Raw genomic sequence first — 25297 nt, 5'->3', positions numbered from 1 at the left:
CGTCCTTTCAGGCATCAATGAATCCACCCACACACCTTCCAGAACTACTACATGCACTCTAGACTATCCAGACAGGAATTGGGGAAGGCAAATAAAAGCAGGGTCTATCTAGTACATGGCTGAAATCTGGCCATTCAGTGTTTGTACTTTGATCAAAATGTCTGCGTAGGTTCTCTGTCTTCTGGAGAACATGTAGTCCCTCTCCACGCTCAGGCCTGTGCTGACAGTAGAAGTCTTGGAAGACTCCAATCTCTACAACTATTTTATTTCCCATTTTTTCCCTAGGCGTGTCCTATAAATTCCGTGTTCGGGCACTGAACATCCTGGGAGAGAGCGAGCCCAGTGCAGCATCTCGGCCGTATGTGGTGTCTGGGTACAGCAACCGAGTCTACGAGCGCCCTGTGGCCGGGCCATACATCACCTTCACAGATGCCATCAATGAGACCACCATCATGCTGAAGTGGATGGTAAGGTTTGTAGGGGTGGAGATCTCTGAATGTGCAGGAAGCAGGTGTGTGGGTGCTACTTTGCCCAGCTTACACGTCTTCCAGGTTACTGCAGTGGAGCCCGTCACCAGCGCAGATGGATCTCAGCAGATAACCTCAGGGTCTTGACCGTTTTGTTCCACAAGCACAGTTCAACAACACGTGGGGTGGCTGCTTGCTCTTCTGGCCAAATTCTTGGAATCCATTAGCACTTCTGTCTGTCCCAGTAGCTTCCAGCAGAAATGTCCTTCACTCTCACTTGCTGGGTGGCAGTCCTAAGTGCTGATAATCATTTACAGCAGTCCACTCCAGAGGATTTTAGGAGGGGGCTAGACCTTTTGGATCACAAGCCCAGATCCGAGTGTTTCCAACAGCTTAGAGCTTATTCAGAGGGATACATCGCCCTCTTCTCTCTCTCGGCTGCTTCTATCCAGAAATTGCTGCACAGCAGGATGGGCACTGCGGTTCATTTAAAAACAAACAGTAGCTGATAAAATACTGGGTGAAAGATGGGAAGAACACATGGAGCTGGGACAGTACTGCCCTGGGTGGGGGAGGAACAGAGCTGTCTTCAGAAACACGAGAGTCCTACAGTCACTGGTTCATGGCAAAAACGGAGTCAAGGTTAAAAGGAGCGCTTGTCCTTGCCCAGCTGAGTCACTGTTGCTGAGGAATTTTTTTCGCTGCAGCATTGGCTGTGGCTGCTGGGAGGGAGCACAGAACAGGATGCTTCAGTTGACAGGACCAGATTCATGGCTTGTCTGGTACCTGAGAGAAGCAAGATGTGAGAGTATAAAATAGCACTGAGCTTTTGGAAGGAAGCCCTTACTGTGCAAACCAGTGGCAGTGCAAGGAAGATCCCCCTGCTCCTCACTTAGTACAATATGAAGCACAGCCATCTCTGCTAATTTCTGCTCTCCTGTTCTCTGCAGTATATCCCAGCGAGCAACAACAATACTCCCATCCATGGTTTTTACATCTACTACCGCCCCACTGACAGCGACAATGACAGCGACTACAAGAAGGATGTGGTGGAAGGTAGGAGATACTGGGAGACTGGTCCCAGCTGCTGGTTCCTCCTGGAAAAGTACTTGGCCAGAAGGAGCCCCCTGAGCACAAAAGGCAGCTGCTACTGCTGCTGCGCAGGCCTGCTTTACCTAGCACTGCTGCAGAGATGAGCCAGCTGCATGTTCCCCGAGGAAGCTAACGGCACTGTGTGTGTTCCCTCCTCAGGAGATCGGTACTGGCACTCCATCAGCCACCTGCAGCCAGAGACTTCGTATGACATTAAGATGCAGTGCTTCAACGAGGGTGGTGAAAGCGAGTTCAGCAACGTGATGATCTGTGAAACCAAAGGTAACCAGCTTTGCAGGGTGCAGCCTGCTGCCTTCCCTGCCTGCAGCTGTCGGAGCACAGCAAGGCAGGTACCATACCTGCCTGACGGTGCGTCGTGCAAGCTCAGGCAAGGAGATGGGGGCAGCACTAGGGAGAAGAGGCGTAGGTTTGTTGATGCTGTTGCTCAGTACGTGTATATACCCATACCAGTACTCACAGGCCCCTTGTGCAGAGTCCATCACTGTTTCCCTCAGAGTAGTAGTTACGTTTTGTTTTCCTAAGGATCACATAGATGGTGACTGGAACCAGAAGGGCTAACATGCCCTTGCTGTTCCAAACTCTGTGTTTGGCCATAAGCAGGTCCCATGCTTTCTTCCAAGCAGCTGCACTATCATGACAGGAACAGCATTAAGTCCAAGTGAGTGCTTTGGAGAAGCCATTTTTCCTTTTTCCTTTGCTTTAGCAGCCCAAGAGCCTGGCAGATCTGTAAGCCAAGCACAGAGACCTGGTCTGTACTGCAATATGCATCAGCCTAGGACATCTTCTGGCATCCAGGAGCACTTCTTTAAAGCCACCACTCCACAGCAATGCTGACATCCCTGGAGCATGCTGCTCTTCCATCTGCCGTGTCTGTGTCTAACGCGCTCTCTCTCTTTTCCCTTCACAGCTCGGAAGTCTCTTGGTCTGCCAGGTCGTCTTCCACCCTCAACAGTGCCCCCCCAGCAGCATCCCCCACTCAGTGGTGGGCACAGTGGCCTGGGGACAGGAGCCATGGTGGCCCGGTCCAGCGACTTGCCATACTTGATAGTAGGCGTTGTGCTGGGCTCTATTGTACTCCTCATCGTGGCCTTCATCCCCTTTTGCCTTTGGAGAGCCTGGTCCAAGCAGAGTAAGGGTTCTTTCCTGAGGGCTGATTTACAAGATCTGCTCTGCCCTGTGGGTTAGATCTGACCCTGAGTGTAGTTGGGTCAAACACCCAAAATGTGAGGGCTGCACATTCTTGAAAGCAGGGAGAGGGTGGGCAGAGGGTAAGTCCTAAATGTCCTGTGGAACCCCAGAAAGACAAAGGCCACCATTTGTCCTTTGTCCTGCTTACCTTGTTGGGAAGGAACCCTGGGACTAGAACAGGAGGAAAGGGGCACTCCCTTTGCCTTTACATAGGGCCCCTTTCCACCATTTGTCTCCAAGGGTGCTTTGGGTGCCAAACTAGCTGCCTGATAGGACAGCCTACTGCTATCCCTGCTGGCAGCTCACTTCAAGAACCTCAGCTTTGCCTCTGCTTTTGGCCTCAGACTTCTTTTTTCTTCCATCTGCAGAGCAAACCATCGACATGGGCTTCCCAGGAGCTGGGCTGCTGGTATCATCCTGCCAGTACACCATGGTGCCTCTGAGGGGCATCTCTGCTCCTCGTGCCAATGGACATCCCTTTGTTAATGGGCAGCCCTATGCCAACGGGGCACATCTGAATGGCATCTGTCCCTCTGCGGGAGTGGGCTATGCAAGCACCAAGCCCCGAGATTACAGTCCAGATGAAGTGCCACAGGTGAGTTTGCTGAAACTAACAGTTGGTTTGACATGAGCTGGAGGCCATGGTTGTGGTGAGAGGACTTCTCCAGACATGCCTGGTGCTGCCCTTTGCAGCATGTAGAAGTGGCAAGACTGGCTCCTTCTTAAAAGAGATTTCCCCTTTGCAGTGGCGTCTGAGACATGGGAGGAACAGGAAGGTGTCCAAAACACTGGTGACGCGGTGGTTTCTTGGGGCAGTGGCTCCATGTATGGAGGAGGCAGTGAGCAAGGGCTACTTTTATGGGAATGGTTCCTCTTTCTCCTGAGCAAAGGTCACAGGGACTGGCAGTGTTGAGGACTCAGGAAGTAGTAACACAGGCCAAGGCAGCGCCACAGCTGAGACTATAAATGGGTTATCATCCCCCATTCATTCACCAGTAAGCGTGAAGTGAGTTTTTCCGTGCTCAGTTCTGCTCTGTCCTCTGTAGCAAAAGAAACAGTTTCAGCTTTCTCTGCCTTCTGCTGCAAGAACTTCACCAGTCTGCCCCACGGCTCCGGCTCCCGGGTCAGCACCTGCCTCTTAATGCTGCTCAGTGGCATTGCTCTGCTGAGATTCCTTCTCTCTCCTTCCAGTCACACGAGGAGACGAATGCCTTGCTGCAGGCGAGAGTGCTGCAGAATGGGAACGCCCAGCAAGACTACCAGCCCTCCAGGTTAGTCCTGGCTTATGGAGGGAGGGTGGAACGATCCCATAGGGCTCACAAGACTACATGCTCACAAAAGCTCACCCTCAGCACGCTCCCATCTGTCCCAATTCACTTGGGAAACAAATCTGTGCTCCAGCACTAGGCCTTCTTGGTCTAAATTCTCTTTGTACAGCTCATTCCTTTTATGGTTTGAGGGAGGGATAATTTAATTGTAGAGATGTCCAAGGACTTCCTCCCCTCGCTCCTCAGTGGGAGACTGAAAAGTAGGATGAGAGAAGCTAACATCTATGACTGGATGCTGATAATAAACAGGAGCCCCAGAAGCTAGCCAGGGTCCAATCGCAGGTACTTTGTATCTGTTTGGACTTCAAGTCATCATTCCCATGCTTCCTGGGAGGCACTACTCCTCCCAGCTCCCGTGGCACTCACTAGATTTTTCAATCATGGATATCAGGTCCCATCACCTCATTCCCATCCCACAAGTACATCCCAATTTCTGCTCTCCCCCAATTTAGGAACATTCTGTGTCATGGCATTGATGCAGTTGGCTGAGATGTTACATAGGTTATGTCTTTCAAGGAGGAAAGATCTGTGAATAGTGCTAAACCTCTTTGTCTGCCTCCCCAGATTGCCCAGCTCAAGAACAGAAGACAGCTCTTTCCTCTACAGTCTCCCAGATGACTCCACTCACCAGCTTCTTCAGCCACAAGATGACTGTCCTCACCTTCAAGAGCACTTTGTTGGCCTCCATCATCCAGTGATGGGCAGCAAAGTGGGAGGCCCAAGCCTGGATGCTCGACAGGATCCCCTGTTCCACCAAGGTCAGTGATCTGGAAAACTTCATTTTAGGCTGATCTTGAAAGGAAATCTCAGTGTAGAGCCTTTCTGATGGCTATGTTCATGCTCGCTTCTGCAGTGCAAGGACAGTTTTAACACTGCATAGAACAGCAGCATGGAAAGGCCATACTAGAAGTTGGGGACTGAGTTGCAAATTCAGTTGACAAATTTCTCATTTCCTCAAAAGCTTGAGCTGTGTGCTGCTGGAAGGACACATACCTACCTCCAGTTGCAGAGACGCTGTCCTTTAGTCGTCCTTAATTTTGCATCTCCCAGGCTGCCAGTAAAACAAGGTCCCTGAAAAATTATGTGAATCCATCTCCCTAGGACCTCATCCATTCATCCACTCCTCCCGCAGCACAGATCGAACTCACTGTGTGCAAGCATAGGATCAAACTCCCATGTAGCCAGGACGTTTAGAATGCAGTTCTTCCTCTTTGGTCAGAGTACCTATCCTCACAAAGTGGACTGTTGACTAGAAAGCTACCACAGCATCTCTGATTTCTGTTTGTATTCTGTATTTCTCTCTCCCTTTCAGGAAGCCCTTGCTGCCTAGGCCTGGTGCCAGTGGAAGAGGTAGAAAGACTAGATTGCTGCCAGTCCCGAGGAGATATCCATCCCCAGAATCCAGTGATCACGTCTTTGGGTCAGGACCTACCAAGACACCTGAACAGCAGCCCGCCGCCACTGAGGCCCTTAGAGACTCATTCTCCCACCAGCTAGGGACCAAGCTGCCTTTTGCAAAAGACTTATTCTAAAGAGAAAGAGAGAATGGGTATTTATTTTTGTATAACACCCCTATTTATATATTTATGCACTTGTATATAGATGTATATGTGCCTTTTATAATGCTATGGAGATGGAAGGCATCCATCAGAGGAGGGCCCAGGAAACAAGGCAGCAGCTATCTGTGGCACCGGGCTGTTCATCAGAGCACAAGATTGAATCAGCAGCAAGAGAAACGTCGCAGGACATGGGTCCAAACAGAGCTGCCACCACCAAGAGGTAGCACCCTCTTGCAGTGAGGGCTTTGCGAAAGATAATGCTGTCAAAAAGGTCTTTTCCTCTCCCCCACAGGAAGGCATGTTCCAGGAACACACTCCTGTGAATGGACTGGAGTTATGCACTCTGCCTAATCAACTTAAACAACCCTTCGCATACACGCCATCTGCAGCTGCATATCTGTAAAGTCAAACCCACGCTTTAACATCTAAAATAAAGGCTTTAGTCTTTTCTGTGGCTGGCTGTATGCTAAATCCACCCAGGGAGTGAACCTACTCTTTTTTCCTTGCAGACACACAGCAAGCAGGACACCCAGTGAAAGGTTACGTTTTCCTGCAGTTACAGTTTTTCAGATAGCCACTCATGTGAATCTTCTAAATGCTGAGCTCAGGAGAAGAGGGACAGCCACTACCAGGGCCAGTTAAATGACATAAAACTTCTAGTGAGGAGCACAGTTGCAGGAAATTTTCATTTGTCTCCAGGGACAGCTGCATGAGTTTGGTGATGGAGGGGAGGCAGATGGACATCCAAACTTCTGCAAATTTTGTTTTCTTATCCCCCACCCCCCATCCTGTGATTTTTCCAGCTTCAGATGTTTTCAGCATCCAGGCCTGTGGACAGGGGTGGTTTGTTTTCCCTATGGAAACGGGATGCTCAGTACCTTCATAGGGACCCACTGAAAAGGCGCAAGTGCCATTCATTCTGTCGTGCTGGGCACAGCAGAGGCAGGTCTTGTGCCTGGCTGGGATCTGGTTGGGTCCTGGCTGAACATACACCGGACAGAGGAGCAAAGACCAGTGGCAAAAGGCAGGGAGTGGGGAGGAAGAGCAAGAGCAGCTGCAGGATGATCAATCTATTTAAAAAGCAGCAACAGCCCCCAAGCCTCCCCCAGCACCCTCAGCTACTTTGCAGTGGAAGAACAGTGCAACACAACCCCTCCACTTTGGGGTTGAAGGAGGTTTTCACAGTAGGACAGGGCGAGTGCTGTGAATGATCACACACTGCCACCATATCGAATGCCAGAAGGAAAAAAGAATAAGACCTGAAAACAGAGTCTGGCTTGCTCGCTCTCTCTGATCAGGCAGGTGCAAGCCAGTGGAATTACAGGATGGCTTTGCATTTGCTATGCCCTCCTCCTGCCAGGTAAATACCACATCCTGCACTGCAGTGCAGTTTTCCCACTTCTACAGAGCAAAGGCAAGTGGAAAAGTCTTTGGCTCCATGCCCATCTGAGCACTGTAGGCCCTGAGGAGAAACGTCCCTTTGTTTTCTCCACATAGCACTTCCCTTCTCTTTTTACCATGACTCTAACTAGCTCAGTTAGCAGAGAACTGCCATTGCTTGTTAAAAAAAAAACAACACACCCTTAAGGCAGACATCTTTTCCCATTTTTGAGTAATGGGCTAGATTTGCCCATGTGAAACACTCATATCCAGCTTTCAAAAGCCACTCATTTGAGTGCACACTCAGACACAGAGCATCTGTGCAGTGCAAATCTCTGCAATGGGCTGATAACAGCATTTACTGGGTGTATTTGCACTTTTTTATTCCATATCTGTCACTATAATCATGTTTTGATAGGGGAAACAAATATAACCCTTTACAACTAAACCCCTGAATAGCCAAAGCAATTCATTTCACACTTCCAGTTATTGCTACTGCCACAGTTAACCGTGTCCATTTTTAAGGAAGAGCTGGACTGTTACTTAGCTTTTCTGATCTAATAACAGGGAATGATTCAGTTGGTGTCTGAGAGTCCTGTGGTGATGAAGGTTGTAGAAAGAGGCACCCATCTTTTCTGCTAAGGAAAGCAAGTTCTCTTAAGCACCTGTCTCTTCTGCTTAGAAGATTGATTTCTTCTCTTAGGAGGGCTGTGTCACGAGCTGTGTGCTTGAGCCGCGACTCCAGTTTGGCCTTCTCTTTGATGTCAGTAGTTCGGATGCCCTGAAATTCTGCTCCCTGTAAGGCGAGGGGAAAAAAAAAAACCTCCTGTAAAACATGGGAGAATGAATGGTGGAAATTTATTTCAAGTGGGAAAGCGAGGCTTTCCAAGAAGCAGGATGGCTTCATGATTTCTCCACTCCTCAGTCAGAACTACTTGAAAGTCAGTGAGGGACCACTAACTTAGATTCAGACTGTCACAGATGGCTGCCTTTTTCCCCAATACAGAGCAAACACTTGAATTCATGTGGCTGTTTCCATGTAACAAAGGAATAATTTTGAGCTGCTGCAAGACATTTTCTAATTGGAAATTAGTTCCTTTCAGAATTAGAAAGCAGCTAAGTAAGAAATTAGTACAGAAGCTAAAGTATGGTCTCCTTGAGGATCAGCTCATTCATCTCCCTTTCTATAAGACCTGGAGCAGCTGTTCAGCCTGTGCCACAAGGCATTATTAGCCTGAACTGCAGAACAGGATGTGAGGCCAGAGAGCCGGTGAGGAGGGCCAGATGAAGCCTTACCCATATCTGAACAGTCCCAACCCTGCATGCAGCCCAGTGGTTAAAGGCTTACCAGGTCATTCTCTAATGAATCCAGCTTCGTTTCAAGTTGCTGCTTTTCAAGGCAGAAGCTGTTCAGCTGCTGCAGCTTACTAGTGTTTTCCTTTGTCAGCTTCATTAGCTGCTGCTGCAGGTCTAAGATTCTTCCCTAGAAAGATATAAGAGGTTGAGCTGTGATGGGAGAGGATAAAACATGTGAAGTGGGGAAGAAGTGCTAGGCACAACGTGTCAGAGAAGAGAAGCAAACAACAGGCTGATCCTGCATACACCACCAGATCTCACAGTACCTTTAGCATAATCTGTCGTCGTCTGTTTTTCTTTCTTGTTTTATTATTGCAAATGCCCAAGTATTTAGGTAAAGCAGTTCAGCAAAAGCGTGAGAAAGAGAAACCATTTGGTACATAGTACTGCTGTATGTGTGCTACATATTAAGCTGGCTCCTAGACCAGCCGCAAGCTAGCATAGAAGAGGAACAGAAGGCTGGGGCTATGAGTTTCCACTTTGAGATTTGGCTCTCATATCCAGATCCAGAGGGAGGACAGGGGCTCTTTGCCTTGCTACAAACACAGGACAACAAGGAACTGCAAATCTGCTAGGACACTACTTTCCTGGAAATGCGTCATGCTGCACAAACGTGAGGAGTGGCCAGGACAGTTCATTACAAACCTACCTGTGTCCTTGCTGATGTCAGTTAGAAAAGTCTTGAACCAGATCTAGGTGTGTGCTGTGTTGAAGGACACAAGAAGCACTTCCCCAAGGAGCAGTGAATACCCACCAGCAAGCCTAAGCAGAACGTGTTGCCAACTGACATGAACAGAAAAAACTCGAAATCACAAAACATATTGGATATATGTATAAAGATGCTGCTGTTTTACTGCTCGGGGGGAAAAAAGAAATCTTAAGTCAGTTTAAAACAAGAGGCATGATACTTGCCTCTTACTAGATTTCTCCCGTTTTCTAATTTTTCTTTTTCCGTATTTTTAAAAGGACAGACAATGACAGCATTCAGTAAGGGCAGAATAAGAGCATTGCCTGCTTGCACTTGCCTTAGCCCCCTTCCAGATAGAGACATGCACTTTTCAGACTGCACAGGCTGGCATCCTAGGCATAAGCCAGGGCTGCTGCCCTGTACTCAAATAGTTCATCACCAAATGTCAGCTGAAAACCAAAGGAAAGCACTCTGGAAGAACTTCAGATAGGGACTGAAGGAGAAGGATGTATTTGAGGAAAGTAAAACACAAAGGTTGTCAACTACCTCCATGAGAAAATAGGATGTGCAGCAGCAATAGGAGCAGAGGTAGGAACAATGATGGGAAATGGGAGTTAGACATTATGGTCTATTAATGACAAGTGAAAAAACCAAATGTGAACATTCACAGAAGATTTTAGTGTAGCTATTCAGTCCCAGGCAAATGAAGCCTTATCAGATCATCGTAACACACATGCCCTCCTCCTTTTCCTGCTCCTTACCTCCCACTCTTTGAGTTCCTGGGAGTGCACATATTCTTTCTCCATTATTTGCACTTCCAACTCTTCCACGCGTATGTTAACGGAGTGTGCTTGAACTGCTTCAAAATCAACCAACCGGCCAAACTTCTTCACGATCAGCTGATTGCACTTCTCTTCCAGTCCTAACAGAAAGGGCATGGTGCAAATGGCAGAACTGTCTTTCATTGGTTAATAAGGATTTCTGCCTTACTCCCAGCTTTTTGTCTGAGCTCTTTGGTATTTGCTCAGTAATAAATAATTCACACAAAACCACACAGAGGTCACAACTGAATATTGCTGTTTGTCTTTGCCCATGACCATGTCTGTGTTGTCACTAAGCCACAGTCTAAGCCAGTCCTAGTAAGGCACTCCCACATCAAACATTATATAAGGCCTTTGCAGGCATATCTTTGGGTTTGGTCCTTGGGAAAGTGTTTCAAATAGGGCTTGTGTCCTCCTCCTTATGTTACACAGAGACGGAAATTGCCAAAAAAGGTTATGTGGCTTTGGGTAAAGTACTTTTTTCCTAGCAGTTCTGGTTTACAGCCAGAAATAGCAATCATGTCCTGACTTCCAGTGTCTCATCTCAGTAAACTCTCCTTATACTAAGTTCTCAAATTATTTCACACAGCCTAATGACTACAGTGCTGGAGAACTACCAGTATGTCATCAAAACAGTCCACTTGATCTGCTCTTTGTGTTTTATTTTCTGCAGTAACCAGCTGTGACATCTGGGTGAGTGTAAAGACAGACATCAGGTGAGTTACCCACACCTAGTGAGGGGGACAGAATAAGCACTAGTATGCTGTGTTGTTCAGAGTCTCTGTTACTCACGTAGAATCTTTATCTCCATTTCCTTTTTGTCCTGGACGAGCCGCTTATGTTGCTCCTGGGCCTTCTTATAGATCTCTCTTTGCATTATCTTTTCATTATGTAGGTCCACAATTCTCTTCTGCAGGTGCTCTAAGGACTGGTTGGTAAATACCAAAGCCTGCGAGAAGTCACTGGGCATCTCCCCATTAACCAAGTACTCCACCTGTGAGAAACAGCCATAAGCAAGGCTGATCTTACTTATTAAGGGTGCTAGTGATCTCTGGCTAACAAATGTGTGAGCGTTAGAGAACTAGTGAGTGAGGTAATAGTCAGCATGGACACAACTCTCACGTTTTGAGCCAGGGAATCACTACCACTCAGCAAAGCTCAAAGACTACTTAAAGCTGTGATGACTCCCTGCACATAAAGCTGTCTACTCTTCTATAGCACCTGGAACAAAGGGGGAGTTAGGGACTCCCTCTCAACTGTCTCTGCTTTTGAATGATCTGGGAGCTGCAGGATTGTATAGTCAAGCCTTAGATTCTTCTGTCTTTATCACCAACCTTTTAATGAAGGGAGACAGAACAAATGGAGAGAGCTGAGCATGCCTCAGAGGTATATAAGCTAGAACAGGCAGAGGCTTATCTTCTCTCTCTGAGCACAAGATGCAGCCCAGAGGAAATAACAGTATCATCTTGAGTTTTCCTCTTCATTTTCTACTTATCATCCCTGTGCTAACAGCTGTGTAGATGAGCGCATTGCATCCAATCAAACATTCTTGAATTGGGCAAAACTCCCATTAGTTTCAATAGTTTGGGGGCTTTTTTGGCTTGGTTTTTTGGGGTGGGTTTTTTCCATAAGAGTATCAGTAGGTATAGACCTGAAGGAAAATCCCATGCCAAACCTATAAAACACTTCAAGACTATGCAAATTTCAGCAATGGACCAACCTGCTTGTCCTTACCTCTTTTCTGTGAGTATAAAAGTAGAAAAGGAAAAAATATCTAGAGGAAATAGCAGCATGAAGTGCCATTAATGGCACTTCACTCCCAGGAGACTATGGTGAATCAGGAACTAAGGGCCCCAAAGAACAGTAACACCATTGTTTAGATGTACATAGGTCATTCTGCACCTGCAGGTGCACAACATCTTCAGTTACCTGATGGAGTTTCAAAGGCACAACTACATATAGCTCATTCAGTCTCTGCTGCTTTTCCCGCTGAAAGGTCTCCAGTTCCCTCTCTGCGGTGTCCAGACTGGTTTCCACTACTTTTACCTGCAGAAAGACAAATTGTGGACAAACAAAAATCCTGTAACACTCAAATACAGAAGGCAGCAAGGTTTTATATTAGAGTTCCTGATCCAAAGGAAAAGTATAGACAAAATGCTCTTTTTTTTAATATACTATGATAGATGAATTTCATAGGCAAACACAAGGGTCATCTACATATTCAAGCAAGATTCTACCCTGAATACCTCTGTACACATGTATGTTCAGAAATGTTTCCTCAGTAGAGAAGCCCTGTGTGTATCAAGAGAGACAGCTGCTTTGTTTAGTGTCTAAAACATTTCTAGATCTACAGAGCTTGCAAGATCTTTTTTTTTTATTGTGTTATGCCTGGAAATGCTTATTGATTCTGCATGAGAAAGAAACAATTCAAACTCAAATGTCAGACCCCAGGGTGAATATGTGGCAGCTGGCACTTAGGACAGCCTTTAAAAACTAAACAAAAAACGTTGTAAGTTAACCATATTTGATGGAACATTTTTGAGACACAATAAAAGCAAGACTTGCATAATGTTATTTTGGCAGAACTCTCTCTCTATCCCGGATAACCCTTCAAATTAAGATATTTTTGAGTTAATATAAATCAAATGTCTTGACGAATGCAGGAGCTCAAAAAACTAAAAGGAAAACTTGCACCAAGTGAGTTTATTCAATGATTACTATGGCAAAAAAGCAAGAGAAAATAACTAAAAGCAAAAGAAATAGATGGAAGAATAGCATTTGTACACATTTATTTTAACCTGCGTTTGCGTTAGGATAAGGATTTGTTATTCTCTCCATCCCCATGGATATGCACAGATGATGGGCCAGGCTACACCAGGTGTTTCATCTGAACCACAAAATCCAGTTTCTGCTGCTGTATGATGGTTAGACAGCTGGGAAGGAATGGGACCTAAAACCTGGATCCAGCCCCATAGCAGCTAAGGTCAGACCACCTTGATTTACCTTTTTCAGGAGGACAGGTGACCCGTGCTGAGGTGCCTCCTGCCTCTGTGCTACCAGAGATATCGCTACCCAAACTGAGGCCTCTCAAAGGGTGAGGATTTTGTTTTTAAATCCAAGCCAAAAGTCACTAGCACAACATTTTCACTGTAACGGAACGAGCTGATGCTTGCTGAGAAGAAAACACTACCTTTTTGGCCAAGGCGTTATATTTCTTTCTGAGGTTAGCAGCAACTTTCTTCTCCTCTGTTAAAGCTTTCTCAATGTCCAGCCGATTCTGCCGGAGCCGGATGGTGTTTTGGAAGAGTGTCTCATTGCAGTCTGAGAAGAAAAGAGTCAAAGAATAGCTTAGTTTCATTATGACTGTACTGTAGTTACAGGCTTGAGCTAATAGCTTCTCCTAATGTGCAGATTGCCCAGCATTCCTCATAGGACGACCACGGTCTTGGTTCCCTAAAGCTCTCTCAAACATAAACCACATGGGCCATGTTCCTGCATGAATGGGTGAATGTCTTGGATGGATTTTTTTCTTCTTTACATTCAATCAAGACAGTTTGTTTCCAGAAGACTAAATGCATCAAAGCTCATAATATTAAAGCCAAGTGCTCAAGAGTTAGCTTTTGTAAGTAACACAGTCTCAGTAATTAATAGATATTACAGTATAATCTTCAATTACATGAACATGTAGTTGCTTATCCACAGCACCCTTCACTATAAATGATGAACTTACTGTAGGGATCATTTATAGCTCTATTTGTAAATGAAACTGTGGTTCAATAGGACCTGTTTCATTTGTTTCATGCCAAGGAAGATCTGTGAATTTCTAACACAGTGATTTCAGTCATATTAATCAAATCAGCATTAGTAACCCAAATCAGTGAGCATAAGAAAAAAAAGTCCAATAAAGGCAAAGCAAATTACACATAAAGAGACAAATATGAAGAGGTTAATGCAACATGTAATTTCCCCATTAAATTAGTAATTTGGTCTTTTCAATAAAATGTAAAAATCCTCTTCATATCTTCCTAACATTTCATTGAAAAAGGAGATGAATGAGAAGCTAATAAAAAATTCAATTTGTGAAAATGATGTTAAAATCCAATTTAAAAAAAATGATAAGGTAATTTGTTGGTAAGTTCTAACTGAAAATAAAGCAGTGTTGTTATATGGTCATTGACATATCTCTCAAAGATTTTTTTTTTTAAAAAAACCCAACACCCTAAACTAGTTAAACTCATACTAAAGTTGGGGAGAAAGGGGGAAAAGTTGCTTGCCTTTGTTGAATGAATGAATGAAGAGGATTTTGCAAAGTAAAACTCCAAAATTTTCAGATACCCACAAGAGAGCAGCCTAGCAACAGGCAGTTACTGCATAAATCCACGAGGTGGTAACAAAGAGCTTAATTTAACATCATGGTAGGGTCCCCGCTGAACTCCCTTCAACAGGGATCCAGCTAGGCCAGGCAGCAGGTTTCCAAAGAGCAGCTACAGCCTTGCTCCAGCTCCACTCCTGAAAGGAACCTTTTCTCTCCAGAAAACAGCCGTGAAATGTGAATGGTTCTTTATGCAAAATAATTCATTCTTAGTGCCTAGCTAAGTATTATTTTTCCAAACTTTTTAATTAGGGTACCCTATACTACCAACGGTTTCATTATCTTCACTGAGATTTCCAGGGAGAAATGCTGCACTCCAGAGGGGTACACACATTCTGTCCCTTAATGCCAATAATATGCAGTAAATAATGAAAAATCCTGTGTTTTCTTTTTAAACACACAATATTGCCTCTAAAGCTAAACAAGTAGTCGATTCAAGGAAATGATGGCTTAGGTACTCTTTGGGCAGACAGAGTCATCAAAGACTTCATCTTCAGATCCAGAATTTTCTTCATCAGTCCCTAAGCTGGACTCTTCATTATTCTCCTCTTCATTCTCATCTTCTTCATCTGGAAGAAAAGGACAGTACTGCTGGCTTGCAGAACACCCCCAGACCCACTAGCTGTGCATTATGCCAATGTGCTGGTGAACACAATCCCACTAATACATGAAAGATCACCCTGGTAATATGTGGATACAGGCACCTTGTGCCTATTGCATTGATTTGATAATTTCACAGAAAGAAAAAAACACCACAAAACAAAACACTGAGGGAGAGAGATCACCTGGTAGTGCCAAATGCACAGACACAGGCACATTTTTGGGACTTCCTTCAATAATGTTTCCTTTTTTTCTTTTCCTATGGGTTAGGAATTTAAACCTTATCAGTTTACCATTCTACTACAGAGATTAATCAACCAAGCAAAATGTACAGAGGCACAAAAGTGTCACAAAAGCATCACTGTCACCTGCACTTTTTGCTAATCATGTCCCATTTGAAATCAAAAGCCAAGTCAGAGAGAGAGCACAAGTGTTTTAGCTCGGTAAGACTGCCTAGCCTTACCAGTTTAAAACTGAGTCACTAAGATAAATGCAATCCTTTCATAATATGTTTAGTCTTGTGACTAATAGGTGATTGCAGATTAGGTCTATGATCTCTCATTAGTCAATGGACAGACTAAAGGAGAATGTCATGAATGTGGCAGACTAATCACTTATCCATAGCTCCCATCAGTACAGCATGGGAAGTAGCTATTTAAAGCTTTGCCCCTTCTTAATACCAATTATTAGTCCTCAGTATTGACTTACAGGAAGTAAGTTGCAGGAGCTGTCATCAGACCAAATGTAGTCATGTTAGAAACTGAATTACACCATTGTTATCATTCAAAACGGCTGCCACAGAACATGGGTCAGTATATAAACTAATCTGGTTAAGTCTGATCTATGGTTTTTTGAACTGAGTTCAGAGCTGCATGTACCCAGGGCTCCAGCTAGACTGAGAGCCATTTACTTGACCACATGAAAGTATGTGTATTACAAATCCATAAAACAAAAACAACAGTATCTCCAACCTGCTTCTCTTTCGACTTCCTTTTTTTCCACGCACTTGATTTTCTTCTTCAGAACCTTGGTCAGAAAATGGGCAAACTCATTGTTTTCTCCAAGGGATGCTTGGAAGTTGGCATAAAGAGCTTTCTCACATTCCTGGAGCTTTACTATCTCACACTTTCTATCCTCCATCTGTGCAAGGTAGCTGTTCAGTTTTGACTAAACAAACAAAAAACCTACTTCAGTGAACAGGTACAACCCACATGTGTGTGCATATAGGATATATCTGTGAAAATCTGGAAATGCAAAACTTGACTTTCTCCCTTTAAAATCTGTGCTTCAATCAAGCAAAACCTAGAATTATGTTCTTAAATTTAAGTATATGATTTGTCACCAATTCCACATCATTAAGTGCCTATTAAAATACACCTGTTAAGACTATGAAAGGATTAATGATTAGAAGTTAAAAGCAACCATCCTGGGTTGATCATCAAGAGTTTCTTGTTTTCCAAAATTTAGCATTAGATACTGGATCAGTGCAAAAATGAAACAAGAAGATTCTACCATTTACTTTATGGCTCGCTTTTCTTTCAAGCCATGCATTAGGTACTGTTAAATCCGGAGACACGCGGCCTGCTTACTTGCATAGCCTCCTGCTCTCTGGTGAGGGTGTTAACACGTCCCTGGAAAAGGTTTTCATGTTTTTCGAGGTTCTTCAGGATAAGCAGCTCTTCATACCATGTGATGTGGCGCAGGTCAGCAATTTTCATCTGCACATCCAGCTTCAGTTTCTTGTGCCGGAGAAAACGAAGTTCAGCATCAAAGTTTATCACCAGTGCGTTGATCTGAAGCATGTGAGAAACAGGGAAAGTATTATTAGGAGTGGAGCTAAACATGTAAAACTAGAGAAAGGAGCTAAACCAGAGAAGGGAAAAATTCTCTCTGCCAAATCAACAACTTGGCCATGCTATTTTCTATGGGTTACTGAAGCACTCAGAAAGACAAAATTAACCCTAAATGTATGTTCATTCTTAGCCCAATAGTAAAAGAATCACCAGGGCTTCACGGGAATGTCTGACTGCATCCCACTCCACCCCAGAAGTATTCTACTCTTCAGAGAATGTTTTACAGTAGCCTGAATAGATTATGCAACAATCCCAGATGTAGCAATAAATACAGGTCTTCTGCCTTGACAGACTTCTTTCAGAATACCTGACAGCTCTTCCCTTAGACATTTACAGTTAAATCAACACTAACTAGCAGCTGCCAACATTAGCTTGTACATATGTGATGGTCACAGCAGCATGTGGTTATTCTCTCAAAACCTTCACACACACAAATACAAAGGTGTCTGTGTTGGGGTAGACCAAAGAATCAATGGCCAGTAGCAGAAGTTAGAGGAAAGATGGTAAGAAACGGAGCAAACAAGTGAAAAAGTGGTACACCTCTGGCACGCTCCTCTCTGTCCCCCCTAACGTAGGGACATCCTGAACTAAGAGTGGTATGTTTGTTCAACAGCTTTGAATGTATTTTTCTTCCAGACTTTATCAAATTGTAGCTTCCTCCACATCCTAATGCTGAATTCCAAAGCTTAATTATTGTTGGATAGGAAAACTACTTCCATTTGCATGTTTCAAGCTTTCTACATGAACATTTCATTTGATATCTTTCTTTTAAGAGGCGAGTCCCACTCTCCTTTTCTATGCTATTCACAATGTTATCACCTCTGCTACAAACCTGTTAAGTTGCACCTTTTCCAGGCCAAAGATGCTTTATCCACTTAGATGTACTTTTTAAAGAAGCTTTTCCATGATGAAACATTTTGGTTACTCTCCTTTGTAACTTTTCTAATTCTAGAAAATCATTTTTGAGACCAAAGGGTCAGGGCTACGGTTATTTAAAAGCTGAGAACATCATGAATCTACAAAGTTGTAGTGATGCTCCTTCTTTTCCTCTTCGTCACTTTTCAAGTAATTTCTAACATTTTACTTGTCTTTTTTGGCCACTAAGCTCCTGGTTTCATAGAACAATCAATAGGAAATCTAAGATCTGTTTTTCAAGTGATAGTCAGCACACAGGTCACAGTTATGGATTTATACCAATTTACACTGTAAATTTACACCAGATAGCATTTTCCTAAATTTTGGAAAGGCAAGAGTAGCTGCAATCCTGAGACAGAAGGAAGGGGTTTTGGTTTTATTTCTGAGGCAGTGGGATTGTTCAATCTGAAAAAAAAAAAAACCTTTTGATTTCCTACCTTTTTAATCAAGGTCTCCTGCAAGTATAAGTTTTTTATCTTCTCCCTCTTAAAAATTTCCAGTTCCATTTCTGTTGGCTCTGCCTTCTTGATCTCAAAAACCTTTCGCTGCTCTATGACCACAGATGATGCTGTTTTCACCAGGCGTGCACCTGCAGCCTGTGCCATGGGGTCAGTCTCTTTAATGGAAGGAGCTCGGAGAAACCTATACCTAAACGCACGAGATGAGGGAGACCCTTCCAATTGTTCCTGGAGCTTTGCCTTGGCCTCCTGCTCCTCTTTGAACTTCAGGAGGATGTCACTGTCATACTCAAATTTTTTTTCTGGAACCTCATCTGGGTGTAACTGAGGGATCAGGGGAAGAGGGAGACGTTCTGATAAATCCAAGGCTGCCTGTATTGATTTCAATTCTTGCACTAAACACTTGATTTCATCAATAACAGAAACCTTGAGATCCCGCAAAGACATGATCTCTTTGTTCATGTTCACCTTCCTCTTATGGATCTGCAAAGGAGAAACAATTTTAGTAGGATTCCCTAGGAACACTGACATAGTACGTAGTCTTCCCCAACAAAAGTAATTAAGAGGCTTGTCATACTGACTTTCCTTCTTTTCCTATTAGTTTTCTTTTCTGTACCATCTCCACGCATTAGCATTTTTAAACAACTGTCTTTAAGTCTGCATGTGGTTTTAAAATCTTTGGAACCACCTTTCTTCCTCTCCTTCGCAGCAAATAGCAAAAGTGTAAGAAGGGAAATGAGGATTCCCCATTCTCTCAGTTCCTGACTTGATTGTGAGTTTCTTCACATAAGATGTTGAACCAGTGCAGAAAGGAGACAGAGGCTGTGAAAATAAGCTGTGGCTTTTAGAGGATTAGACATTTGGGCTGTCTCTCATAAATACAGAGAGTATTTCCGCTTTGATATATGGCCCTCTTTTCAGGCATATAATACAAATAATACACTAACAAAATTAGATCTCTCTCAGTATTGTGTAAAGCAAGTAAGACAAAAGAAAATCACCTGAGAGGACCTTTACTGTACACACTACCAAATGCACAGCTGTGCAGGAATCTAGACTTCTTTGACCTAGTGTCGTGGTTTAGGCCCAGCCGGTAGCTGGGTGCCACGCGGCCGCTCACTCACCCCTCCCCCAGCGGGACGGGAAGGAGAAGAGTAACAAAAGGCTTGGGTCGAGATAAGGACAAGGAGAGATCACTCGCTAATTACCGTCACGAGCAAAACAGACTGAACGTAGAGAGGAGATTCATCTAATTTATTACTAGGCAAAACAGAGTAGAGCAATAAGAAAATAAAATCAACTCTTAAAACACTTCCCCCCACCCCTCCCATCTTCTCGGGCTCAACTTCACTCCCGGCTTCAACCTCCTCCCCCCTCAGCGGCACAAGGGGGCAGGGAATGGGGGTTGCGGTCAGTTCAGCACACATTGTCTCTGCCGCTTCTTTGTCCTCAGGGGGAGGACTCCTCTCAACATTCCCCTGCTCCAACATGGAGTCTCTCCCACGGGCTACAGTCCTTCACGAACTGCTCCAGCGTGGGGTCTCTCCCACAGGGTGCAGACCTTCAGGAGCAGACTGCTCCAGCGTGGGGTCTCTCCCACAGGGTGCAGACCTTCAGGAGCAAACTGCTCCAGCGTGGGGTCCCCCACAGGGTCACAAGTCCTGCCAGCAAACCTGCCCTGGCGTGGGCTTCCCTCTTCACGGGTCTACCGGTCCGGCCCGGACTTGCTCCAGCGTGGGCTTCCCACGGGCCACAGCCTCCTCCAGGTGCCTCCACCTGCTCCAGCGTGGGGTCCTCCACGGGCTGCAGGTGGAATCTCTACACCCCCTCATCCTTCCTCCATGGGCTGCAGGGGGACAGCCTGCTTCACCATGGCCTTCACCACGGGCTGCAGGGGGATCTCTGCTCTGGTGTCTAGAGCGCCTCCTCCCCCTCCTTACTCACTGACCTTAGTGTCTGCAGAGTTTCTCACATCTTCTCACTCGTCTCTCCGGTTGCAAAAGCTTTTTTTTTTTCTCCCAACTGTTTTGTTTGCCTTCTTAAATATGTTATCACAGAGGCGCTGATTGGCTTGGCCTTAGCCAGGGGCAGATCCATCTTGGAGCCGGCTGGCATTGGCTCTCTCAGACACAGGAGAAGCTTCTAGCAACTTCTCACAGAAGCCACCCCTGTGGCTCCTCCCGCTACCAAAACCTTGCCACACAAAACCCAACACACCTAGTCATTGAAACAAAGCTGTTATCTCCTATAACCTCAAAGTTACTGAAGCAGTCCTCCACAAATGTAGGTTTTGGAAGGCAGATGAGATCTTATCTTTTATATACGTGATAGTGAAGCTGAAATCACAACTACTGCAGGTAGTTAGCAGTGGAACAAAGTTCTGAATTTTCAAAGTATGGTATATAGCGATACTAAGAGCAAGAAAGTAATATTTTTTTCAGATGCTTTTGGATTTCATAAAAGCCACTGGATGTCCAAAACAAATTCTCTCCAGGCCTACCAGCAATCCAGAGTCCCAAGGTCAACTCAGAAAACCCTGGCATCAGCTGAATATTTTTTCTCCAACTCAAGATGAAGATCTACTAACCTGTAAAGTGACACTTAGGTATCAGCTCCAAGAGGTGGGAATTAAACAGCCAAGTGCAGCAAAACCTATTTGTAACAACTTTACATCTTGCTTGGCCTGTAGGCAGACATCAGTAATAATTCTATATACAGAATTCAGTAATAATAATTCTGTTCAACATCATTAATTATGTGGATGACAGGACAAAGTGTACCCTCAGCAAGTGTGCAGATAATGAAAACTGGGAGGAGTGGCTGATACACCAGAGGGTTGTGCTGCTGTCCAGAGGGGCAGGCTGGACAGATGGGTTCACAGCAACCTCGTGAAGTTCAACAAGTGGAAGTGCAAAGTCCTGCATCTGGGGAGGAATAACCCTATGCACCAGTATGTGCTGGGGGGCTGACCAGCTGGAAAGCAGTTTTGCAGAAAAGAACCTGGGGGTGCACGCTAAGTGGCCCATAAGCCAGCGATGTGCCCTTGTGGCAAAGAGGGCTAAGAATATCCTGGGCTGCATTAGGGAGTGCCACCACAGGTCGTGGGAGATGATCCCCCCTCAGCACTAGCAAGGTCACGCCTGTAGTGCTGCATCCAGTTCTGAGCTCTCTAGTATGAGAGAGAGATGGCACTCTCTAATGCAGTGAAGGGCCGCTAAGACGATTAGGGGACTGGAGCATCTCTCATATGAGGAAAGGCTGAGAGAGCTGGGACTGTTCATCCTGGAGAAGAGAAGGCTCAGGGGAAGATCTCATCACTGTATATAAATACCTGAAGGGAGGGTGCAAAGAGGATGGACCCAGGCTCTTTTCAGTGGTGCCCAGTGACTGGCAAGAGGAGATGGGCACAAAGTGAACACAGGAGGTTCCCTCTGAACATCAGGAAATGCTTTTTTACTGTGAAGGTGACTGAACACTGGCACAGATTGCCAAGTGAGGTTGTGGGGTCTCCATCCTTGGAGATATTAAAAAGCCACCTGGACATGGTCCTGGACAACCTGCTCTAGATGGCCCTGCTTGAGCAAAGGGTTTGGACTAGATTACCATCAGAAGTGCATTCCAACTTCAATCATTCTGTGATTCTATGACAAGGAGATGCTGTATTAATTTACTCTTTTCACATGAAATAATAATCAAATGTGCTCTAACATTAATATACTTGGCAAAAACTTCTCTGATCTTTATAAAAGAAAACAACCCTATACACCAGCCATCTGAAGTAACTGGAATTCATCTGTATAACCTGGAATTTACAACAAGAACTATTCCCTTTGTTTGTATTGGCTTGTCCTACTAAGTTAGGTTAATCACTGGGTATCTAGTAACATCACCACCACAATGAAGTACTGGAGCCCACGTATGAGATTAAAATGATCCAGCAGATCCCCTGAGACTATAGCATTGCTTCTGTAATGCTTACACCTCGCTATCAAAGCAACCCAGCCTAGAGGGTGCCTGAGATTAGGCATGAGGATAAGACTGGAGAAGATTCAGGATCACTGAGAATATAAATTACACTTCACCAGACAAAGATAAACCATGCAGTGAAGAGGCTCCTCTGTCAGAAAGCAGGGCAAGAAATAAGCCTCCCTACCAAAAAGGAACTAGAGAGTTCCAAGTTCAATAGATATATTTCCTCATTGTTCTTTCAACTAAAGAAATTTGTCACTCTCTTGTACTCCAGCCCAATAAAATGAAAAACAGTTCCTATAAGAAGAAGGATGGGGGGAAAGAAGTCACAAGGAAAGCAACAAAGATACTGCACAACATTTGAGCTTCTTGTGTCATTGTGGTTAAAAGACATGTGGTGGCTGTAGGAGTCCTATCACAGAAAGGTGGCTCCAAAAGGCCTGGTTTCTCAGGAAGATTCCATTGCTTAGTACCCAGAAGCAGTGATTGCCAAAGTGCAAATATGGAGCAGCCACACTAGAAACACCTGTCCTTGCTCACATCCCTGCTTTTGTAAAGGTATTTCATGGCAGGGGGTATTTAGCTCGTGTTTTAAGGAAAGCATACCAGTTAGTAAATTATAAGACTTTTTTAAGAATTCAAAGAGACAGATGTTCCTGCTGAAGTACTAGAAAAAGTAAATTCTCTTTCTCATTTAAAAAGAGTCAGCTGAGAGTTATCCTGAATTGACTGAGGTTTGAGTTTGGTGAAGCACTAACAGTTCACAGAGAAAGGCTGATTTGCAAGTAACGTTGACTCAACGGAGTCTGTCCTTCAAGGCCTCTTCCCACATCCTCTGCAATTTCCTTTCAAAAAATGTCTTCAGTGACTAATACACTATTCTCCTGCCCCCTAAAAGGGAGAAATATATGCATCGATGAATCAGTTTACATACCAACACTTCCAGGGATGTAAGCTGCATCACCTTCTTCTCAGTGTTCATACGCTTGTGTTCAGGGACTCTGTAGTTAGCAGCAGTCTTCAGCTTATAACATCCCATATTTTCCTGTGCTTCTCTGATGTCCTCAGCATCCTTGGGATTCTCATAGTCATCACTTGGTTTGCTCTTGTATCTGGTAGGGACAAAACAAAGCTGAACTTTAAGACAGCATACAGATGAACAAACAAGGTCATTTCATACCTTCTGATTTCTACAGCAAGGCTTGGGAGCAACCTAGGGATCAAGAATCACACGCCTCTTTCAGAAACCAGTGGCTACTTTGAGGAGAATATCCTTGAACATTTGAACAAAAACCTCAGATTATTTTTTGATCCCCAAAAACCTCTTATAACATAGTTCTGCCATGGGACAGGTTAAAGCCCTACACTTGGACTGAGTTCTGGGTTTAGTGAGCACATGCTGTGCTCAGTCTCAGGGAGCCATGTGTCAACACTCCACCAGCCTGCAGCACAGAATACGTGATCCAACTCTATATTGTTAAACATTTAATAACCTTAAAAAGCCTCGTACTCGGACTCTACATTGGTCTCATTCCCTGTCACTCATATCCTAATGAAGAACTTCTGTACTACCATGAGCATTCAAAGATGTCCCCCTTTCTTGACTCTCAAGATAAAGATCAGCATGCAGCATGAAGGCATATCACAAACACTCACATAATGGCCATGATGTTAGTACAACTGACCTAACCCAGCTCTTACAGCATCTGCTCTACATGGTGCTGGCAGGGTTAACTGAGAGTTCACTGTAATGGTCTAGGTGTCCCTCAATTATGATCAATTTAGACACCTCTTTACTCCCTACCTGAAAATGCAGCTACCTAGCTGAATTCAAGTTTTCCAATATTTTAGAAGAACCACAGAAACTAAATGAAAGAGTTTAATGCTCTCTTGAGACTCAGAGATACATGAAAACTCATCTATTTTAATTACAACCATTAGGAATATAAAAAATGAGGCAAAGAGATTATAGTGCCATATGATAGCCAAAGAGCATTACTTGACCTCAGACAAGAAGCAGAACTAAAAGGGCACAGAGTCCAATTCAAGACTCACAATTCATCCCACTCTGCCTTCCTCTTCATGATCTTAGCTTTCACCTTGTCATATTTCTCAACAACTCTTCTGATGTGCTCATGTTTGCTTTCTATATAACGTGTGGCTGACTTTCGGACCGCTGATGTCTTCAGCTTTTCAGCCTCAGCCTCGAAAACTGGAGTACCTGGATCAAAAAATAACCATGTGAAGATGTAGATACCGTGCAGCACAGTGCAGTCTCAGCTACTGGAAACACCCTGGGATGGCTCCTGTAGAGCTGGTGTCAATCAGTATAGTTCCACTGCAGTGGATGTTCTGAACGTATTCAGCTTCTTTGACTTGACTCTTAGTCACATTCTACCCACAGAGTTGACAGACAATTACTGACATTGACCTAAACATGGAAAACTCTGTGTGTGTGTGTGTTACTATGTATGTAGGTACTAAAAAAAACCATACCATAGTTCTATTTCTTTACCTGTACCTAAAGAAATTATAATTTCATTAGCTTGGACTCAGGAAAACAAACTGAGATGAAAGACAGAAACCATATTACTGATAAGGTTTAAATGGTCATCATTAACCCTGTGCGTACGCCTTGTCTCTTTGACGATCTCTCTTTTTTCTGCTTGTTTCCAGGCCTGTTTAAGTACTGTCCTTTTCCATGATGGACGTTCCTTATCTTGGTAGTATTTCTCAGACATTGCTAGAAGTCTGTAGGTGGAAATCTGATGATTGCTTTGAATAGCATGAACAACAACACTATCAAATTCCAGTGAGTCCCGAAACCTGAAAAGCCAAATTAGACAAAACCATCTGATGTCAGTAGGCACAACCTGTCCTTTTGGTCAAGGAAAAAAGAAAGTTTACTAATTGCACATACAATCATTACATGTAAATTCAGAAGTCAGTAAGTAATAGCATGATGACATCTGACACTCTTTATTGACTTTTATCCAATCTAGGAGTGGACATGCTCAAGAACAAACATATTAACACCCCTCCCAATACTGAAACTTCCACCAGGTTCTTCATGAGAGTATCTTTCATCTTCCATGAAGGACTGACTAAAAACACATTCACTCAAGTCTTTTTCCCAGCCACACACTCTGTGTGCCTAAGGTGCTTTTGTTATTATTATTTCTATTGCGTATTTATTTTTAGGAATTCATCTTTTGCTATATGCTTAGATT

General features: G+C 44.3%; 2 protein-coding genes across 5 annotated transcripts in view; one reads left to right on the top strand and one right to left on the bottom strand.

Annotated features, from left to right (window-relative positions):
* BOC (BOC cell adhesion associated, oncogene regulated) overlaps nucleotides 1-6901 on the top strand; it is a 58541-nt gene extending 51640 nt beyond the window's left edge. For 3 of the 4 annotated variants that reach the window (XM_054813092.1, XM_054813090.1, XM_054813089.1), the window contains exons 12-19: nucleotides 286-467; nucleotides 1418-1523; nucleotides 1719-1841; nucleotides 2488-2709; nucleotides 3137-3363; nucleotides 3960-4039; nucleotides 4661-4854; nucleotides 5409-6901. In XM_054813092.1, the coding sequence (XP_054669067.1) occupies nucleotides 286-467; nucleotides 1418-1523; nucleotides 1719-1841; nucleotides 2488-2709; nucleotides 3137-3363; nucleotides 3960-4039; nucleotides 4661-4854; nucleotides 5409-5593 (1319 nt within the window). In that variant the 3' untranslated portion in view covers nucleotides 5594-6901. The remainder of the gene's footprint in view (nucleotides 1-285; nucleotides 468-1417; nucleotides 1524-1718; nucleotides 1842-2487; nucleotides 2710-3136; nucleotides 3364-3959; nucleotides 4040-4660; nucleotides 4855-5408) is intronic. The other variant, XM_054813091.1, reaches the window with a different exon arrangement.
* A 451-nt stretch (nucleotides 6902-7352) lies between these two features.
* CFAP44 (cilia and flagella associated protein 44) overlaps nucleotides 7353-25297 on the bottom strand; it is a 42637-nt gene continuing 24692 nt past the window's right edge. Inside the window, exons 21-32 of the mRNA XM_054827260.1 lie at nucleotides 24700-24920; nucleotides 24123-24288; nucleotides 23002-23179; nucleotides 16462-16665; nucleotides 15844-16039; nucleotides 14731-14841; nucleotides 13091-13221; nucleotides 11830-11946; nucleotides 10693-10894; nucleotides 9841-10001; nucleotides 8384-8518; nucleotides 7353-7831 (exon numbers count right to left, since the gene is read on the bottom strand). Of these exons, the coding sequence (XP_054683235.1) occupies nucleotides 7556-7831; nucleotides 8384-8518; nucleotides 9841-10001; nucleotides 10693-10894; nucleotides 11830-11946; nucleotides 13091-13221; nucleotides 14731-14841; nucleotides 15844-16039; nucleotides 16462-16665; nucleotides 23002-23179; nucleotides 24123-24288; nucleotides 24700-24920 (2098 nt within the window). The 3' untranslated portion in view covers nucleotides 7353-7555. The remainder of the gene's footprint in view (nucleotides 7832-8383; nucleotides 8519-9840; nucleotides 10002-10692; nucleotides 10895-11829; nucleotides 11947-13090; nucleotides 13222-14730; nucleotides 14842-15843; nucleotides 16040-16461; nucleotides 16666-23001; nucleotides 23180-24122; nucleotides 24289-24699; nucleotides 24921-25297) is intronic.

Source organism: Grus americana, chromosome 1 (assembly GCF_028858705.1).
Source record: "Grus americana isolate bGruAme1 chromosome 1, bGruAme1.mat, whole genome shotgun sequence".
In the NCBI taxonomy this organism is placed as follows: domain Eukaryota; kingdom Metazoa; phylum Chordata; class Aves; order Gruiformes; family Gruidae; genus Grus; species Grus americana.
The sequence above is the reverse complement of the archived record's forward strand: the minus strand, read 5'-3'. Positions and strand labels throughout refer to the sequence as shown.